At 40.1% G+C, this 5,311-nt stretch overlaps 1 protein-coding gene across 3 annotated transcripts in view; it reads left to right on the top strand.

Moving 5' to 3' along the window:
• MTMR1 (myotubularin related protein 1) overlaps positions 1-5,311 on the top strand; it is a 67,285-nt gene that overhangs the window by 25,370 nt on the left and 36,604 nt on the right. For all 3 annotated transcript variants that reach the window (XM_021713240.1, XM_021713241.1, XM_008059789.2), the window contains 2 exons: positions 2,705-2,799; positions 3,496-3,603. In XM_021713240.1, coding sequence (XP_021568915.1) covers positions 2,705-2,799; positions 3,496-3,603 — 203 coding nt within the window. The remainder of the gene's footprint in view (positions 1-2,704; positions 2,800-3,495; positions 3,604-5,311) is intronic.

Genomic DNA, 5,311 nt, shown 5'->3' with positions numbered 1-5,311 from the left:
GGCCGGGAGCGGCCACTGCACTCCAGTCTGGGCGACAGAGTGAGACTCCGACTCAAAAAAAGATGTGAGAGTGGGCATTCTTGTCTTTTTGAAAGCTTTCAGTCTTTCACCATTAAGTATGGCGTTAGCTGTAGGTTTTTTGAGAATGCCCTTTATCATTTTGGGGAAATTTGCTTCTGTACCTAGTTTGCTGAGAGTTTTTAATCAGGAACAGACGTTAGATTTTGTCAGATGCCCTTGATGTAATCATGTGATTTTTCTTCCTTAGCCTGTAATAGGATAGAGTACATCAATTAATTTTTGAATATTAAATAAACCTTTCATTTCCAGGACAAACTTGACTTGCTTATTGTGTATTATCTGTTTTGTATATTACTGGATTTGATTTATTAGAATTTTTTTAGATGTTTCATGTCAATACTTATGTATGAGAGATATTGATCTGCAGGTTATTTTTTTTTCTTCTTATAATGGCTCGTCAGATTTTTGTATCAGTTATGCTGGCTTCATAGAATGAAATGAGAATTATTCTCTCTTCCTTAGTTTTCTGAGAGGGTTTATTTCTTTCTCAAATATTTGATAGACTTTGCCAGTGAAGCCACATGGACCTTGAATTTTCTTTGTGGGAAGGTTTTAACTACAGATTAAATTGCTTTAGTAGCTATGGGATTATTTAGGCTGTCTTTTTTGTTGTTGTTGTTGTTGAATAAACTTTGGTAGTTTATGCCATTCTAGGAATTTGTCCATTTAATCTTAGTTGTCAAATTATCAACATAAAGTCATTTATCACTTTTCTTTATTATTCCATTAATATATGTAGAACTTGTAGTGATATCACTTTTCTCATTTCTGATATTGTAACGTGCCTGTCTTTTTTTTTTTTTTCCTGGTCAATCTAGCTGGAAGTTTGTCAGTTATTGGTCCTAAAGAATCAACTTTTGGTATTTTTCTATTTCCTTGATTTCTACTCTGATCTTTGTTATTTCCTATCTTATGCTTACTTTGGGTTTAATTCACTCTTCTTTTAGTTTTTGAGGTAAAAGCTGTGGTCATTGATTTGAGACCTTTTTGCTAGTGTGGGCATTTAGATTTTCCTCATGACCTTGTGTTTTTATGATTGAATTAAGTACTTTTTAGGATTCCATTTTGTCCCCTATGTTTGCATATTGACTATAATTCTTTATTTTACTGGTTGCTTTACATCTTTTGGTCTGCCTTCAAGTGATTTGCTGCCACTTCATGTAGAGGATGAGAACCTTACAATAGTTTGCCCCCATTGGTTCCCTCCCAACCTTTATGCTATTGTTGCCATCCATTTTACTTTTATGTATGTTGTAAACCCCACAATACATTGTTTTTGTTTAAATGGTTATCATTTAAGGGTAATACTCATAATGTCTTAGTCGCCTACAAAAGCACTTCCTGATCCACTCCCTGCCAGCCTCATGTTTCATTAGCCTCACTGCACCCTTTGATCCAGCCATACTAACCTCTACCAACTCATTGCTCTCTCCTTCCTCCCTTCCCTCTCTTACTTCTCCTACCCACTTTCTTGCTAAGTTTATCCTTTTTCTGGGCCTGTATTACTTTGTGTCTGTATTGTTGTTATAGCATGTATTAGGCTCACGTATAATGGAGATTTTCCTTTACCGTATCTCTCACAGGTTGTGGGCTGTTTGTGGGCAAGAATTATGTTCAGTTGTACTCAGAACCCCAGTGATAGAAGGCTCACAGTTCATAAGGAGTTATAGAAAAGTTTGGCCGGGCATGGTGGCTCATGCCTGTAATCCCAGCACTTTGAGAGACCAAGGCAGGAAGATTGCTTGGAACCAGGAATTCAAGACCAGCCTGGGTAACATAGTGAGAACTTGTCTCTACAAAAAATCAAGAAATTAACCAGGCGTGGTGGGGCATGCCTGTAGTCCCAGCTTCTTGGAAGACTGAGACAAAGGGATTGCCCGAGCCCGGGGGTCCCCCCCACAAAAAAAATTTTACAGAAATGCCTTGAGAATTTGGTAGAATGACAAGTCTAGTACCTTTCATTTTCTCTGAGGCTCATCTGCAGTAGCTGTGTATGTTCCTGTCACTAGAAGATCTAAAAGTTGTGGTATCTCAGTGATAGATGTGAGCTTCTTGCCATGCCTAGGAATTAAATATGGTGTGCACTTAATTGCTATTAACTGAAAGAAAATCAAAATTTATAAGCTGATAAGAAATTTGAAACAAGTCTTTTTCCACTCCATTGATGTGATTCTAGTTTTTGTCATCTGTACGGCAGTTTCCTTTGGAAGTGCTTTAGGGAACAGTGTCTAGCTTTCGTTTGTTTTATGTAGCAGTAATTCATGAAATGGTAGCCCAGGGTCTTCAGAGTTTAAGTAATGTTTTGAATATGATGAATGTATCACCTAGGGAAAAGTTAACGACCTGGAAAATATGACAACATGTAACTTATGAGGCCTTTTACTTAAAACCTCATTAAGTAGCAAATCAGAATTTTGTTTTAGAAAACTGAAATTTATTAGAAGACTATCCATATATGTCTTTGTTTAAAGTAATCATCGATACAGTTATACAAAATTTAAAGTTCCAAGAAAACCGGAATAACATATATATTTGGAAACTCATGTTAAGGTTTATTGAAGCACAAGTCTACAGCGGTAGTTACTGCTTTACTTTTGTGTGTGTGTGTGTGTTTTTCTTTCAGTGAAAGATGTCATGTATATCTGTCCATTTATGGGAGCAGTGAGTGGAACCCTGACAGTGACAGACTTTAAGATGTACTTCAAAAATGTAGAGAGGGTGAGTTTTGAAAAGTATATTTTAAAAAATATTTGGAACACTAAAAGAAGAAAATAAAAATTCTCCTGAAATCTTGTCACCCTGAGATAACCAGAGGTTGGATTTTAACATGTGCTCATTTGTAGATAGATTTTATATCTTGAAAAAAAGGCTGTTAAAGTACCACTTAAACCGGGAAGAGAAATGTCACTGTAGTCTCAATATATACTTTATGAGGTATGCTATAAATTAGACTTCCATTTCTTTTTTCTTTTTTTTTTTTTTTCTGAGTTGGAGTCTCACTCGGGTCGCCCAGACTGGAGTGCAGTGGCCGCTCCCGGCCACCGCAACCTCGACCTGCTGGGTTCCGGGCGATGCTTCCGCCTCAGCCTTCCGAGTAGCCGGAATTACAGGCATGCGCTACCATGCCCGGCTGATTTTTTTTTGATTTATTGTAGAGATGAGGTCCCAGGCGGGTCTCGAACCCGTGGGCTCAGGCAGGTCTCGAACCCATGGGCTCAGGCAATCCACTCACCTCAGCCTCCCAAAGGCGTGGGATTACAGGCTGAGCCACCGAGCCCGGCTTTAGACTTCCGTTTCTTAGCGGGGATCAAGAAGAAATGTGAAGTAAACAAACATGTTTTATAACCCAGCAAAAACCTAGGATCCCTCTATTGACTGGCACTGATAGATGTTCATCTTGATTTTTAAACCTAGGACCCACATTTTGTTCTTGACGTTCCCCTGGGCGTGATCAGCCGAGTTGAGAAGATCGGAGCCCAGGGCCATGGAGACAATTCTTGTGGTATAGAGATCGTGTGCAAGGTATCACACAAACACAAGTGAAAACTCAAAGGGGTGGTCGGCTCAGAACTCATCCTTCATGGTCTTTGGACAGTAGAATCACTTGTACTGTTATAACTCAGATGTTTTCAGGACAGTGACCCCTTCAAATCACATATCAACAAATCCAAAGCATTGTGTAACCTGTTGGAAGTACTCCTTTCCTTTTCTGTTGAAGTTCAGTTGCCCCTTGGTATCCGTGGGGGATGGGTTCCAGGGCCCCCCTTGAATACCAAAATCTATGGATACTCAAGTCTCTTATGCAAAATGATGTCATATTTACATATAAGCTATGTACTTCATCCCATATATTTTAAAGCATTCTAGGTTACCTTACTACCTAGTACAGTGTAAATGCTTTGTAAACAGTTGTTATACTGTATTGTGAGGGAATAATGACAAGGAAAAAAAATTCTGTACGTGTTCAGTACAGATGCAGTCATTCTTTTTTTTCTGGATTTTTTCATCTGTAATTGTTGAATAGGGAATACTGAGTGTATTTCTAATAACCTAAGTGTTGACATTGTTTGTTACATCTCAGAGAATCAAGTGAAAAGCAGGAATCAATACATTTTTCCAGTTTGTTGTTTTAAGACCACTCTTCAGAATAGTACATGGTCAAAGACTTCCCAAAGGGAAAGCACTGGTCTATCAGTTTTGTGATTTAAAATGCTATCAAGTTTTTTGACTGTATTAGACTTTTCATCCTGAGCAGTGCTTATTTTTGATTTTGTATCCTTCCTCCAATGATCTAAGTAGAAATGTGTATGATAACTTCAATCATGAAGCCATTTAAGAAATGCTCTTAACAGATACGTTTTATTCCCAATGACTTTACCTCTTGTGATATGGTTTACCAAAAACCCACCCTAAAGTACCTCAAAAAAGAACCCTGCCTGCAGAATCGACAAGGCCTCTTCCAAATTTGGGGTTTGGATTCCTGGGAGCTACTTGCTTTGATCAGATCTCTGAGAATAGCTCCCTCTGGTTGGTGCCAGATTACACTTGAGTCCATTTTCTCAAAGACCCCTTTCCTCTTCCAGATCATGAGGCTGTTGGCTTACTGGGCTCACTTTAGGCACCCCAACTCAGAGCAGGGGGGACTTGATCGATTCTGTAAGTGGGAGGCATGTCAGTCCCCTTCTTATAATTCTTGAGTAGCGTCCCATTGTCCCTAGGCTGAAGGAAGAAAGTCCTTGGCAAGAACCCGCGTGTCTGGCCTGACTCACCTTCCCCTCAGCTTCATCTCAGGCCACCCCTCTTTGTTCTGGCCATCCCAGTCACATTGGCTTTCTGTGAGTTGCTCATACTCGTCTCATAGCCACCCCCCCCCCACATGCACACAAGCATCTGTGCACTCGTGCTTTCCTTTTCTCTCTGAGCAGTCCCAACTAGCAAGTCAGCTCAGGCAGCTGCCAAGGTGTATGTGTGCAGCCAGTGTCACCTGGAGGGTGGGCACATCAGGAAATGTGTTCTTAGGCAGGTGTCCTGTGGCTGTTTTACTAAAATACTTTGATGGCTGGGGTGAGCATTTGCCAACGATTGCTTTGAATGTTTTCTTTTCTTTTCTTTTTGAGTTGGAGTCTCACTCTGTCACCCAGACTGGAGTGCAGTAGCCGCTCCCGGCCACCGCAGCCTTGACCTGCTGGGCTCTGGTGATCCTTCCACCTCAGCCTTCCAAGTAGCTGGA

This window comes from Carlito syrichta, unplaced genomic scaffold (genome assembly GCF_000164805.1).
Source record: "Carlito syrichta isolate Samal-C Ts95f unplaced genomic scaffold, Tarsius_syrichta-2.0.1 Scaffold304364, whole genome shotgun sequence".
Lineage (NCBI taxonomy): Eukaryota > Metazoa > Chordata > Mammalia > Primates > Tarsiidae > Carlito > Carlito syrichta.
The sequence above is the reverse complement of the archived record's forward strand: the minus strand, read 5'-3'. Positions and strand labels throughout refer to the sequence as shown.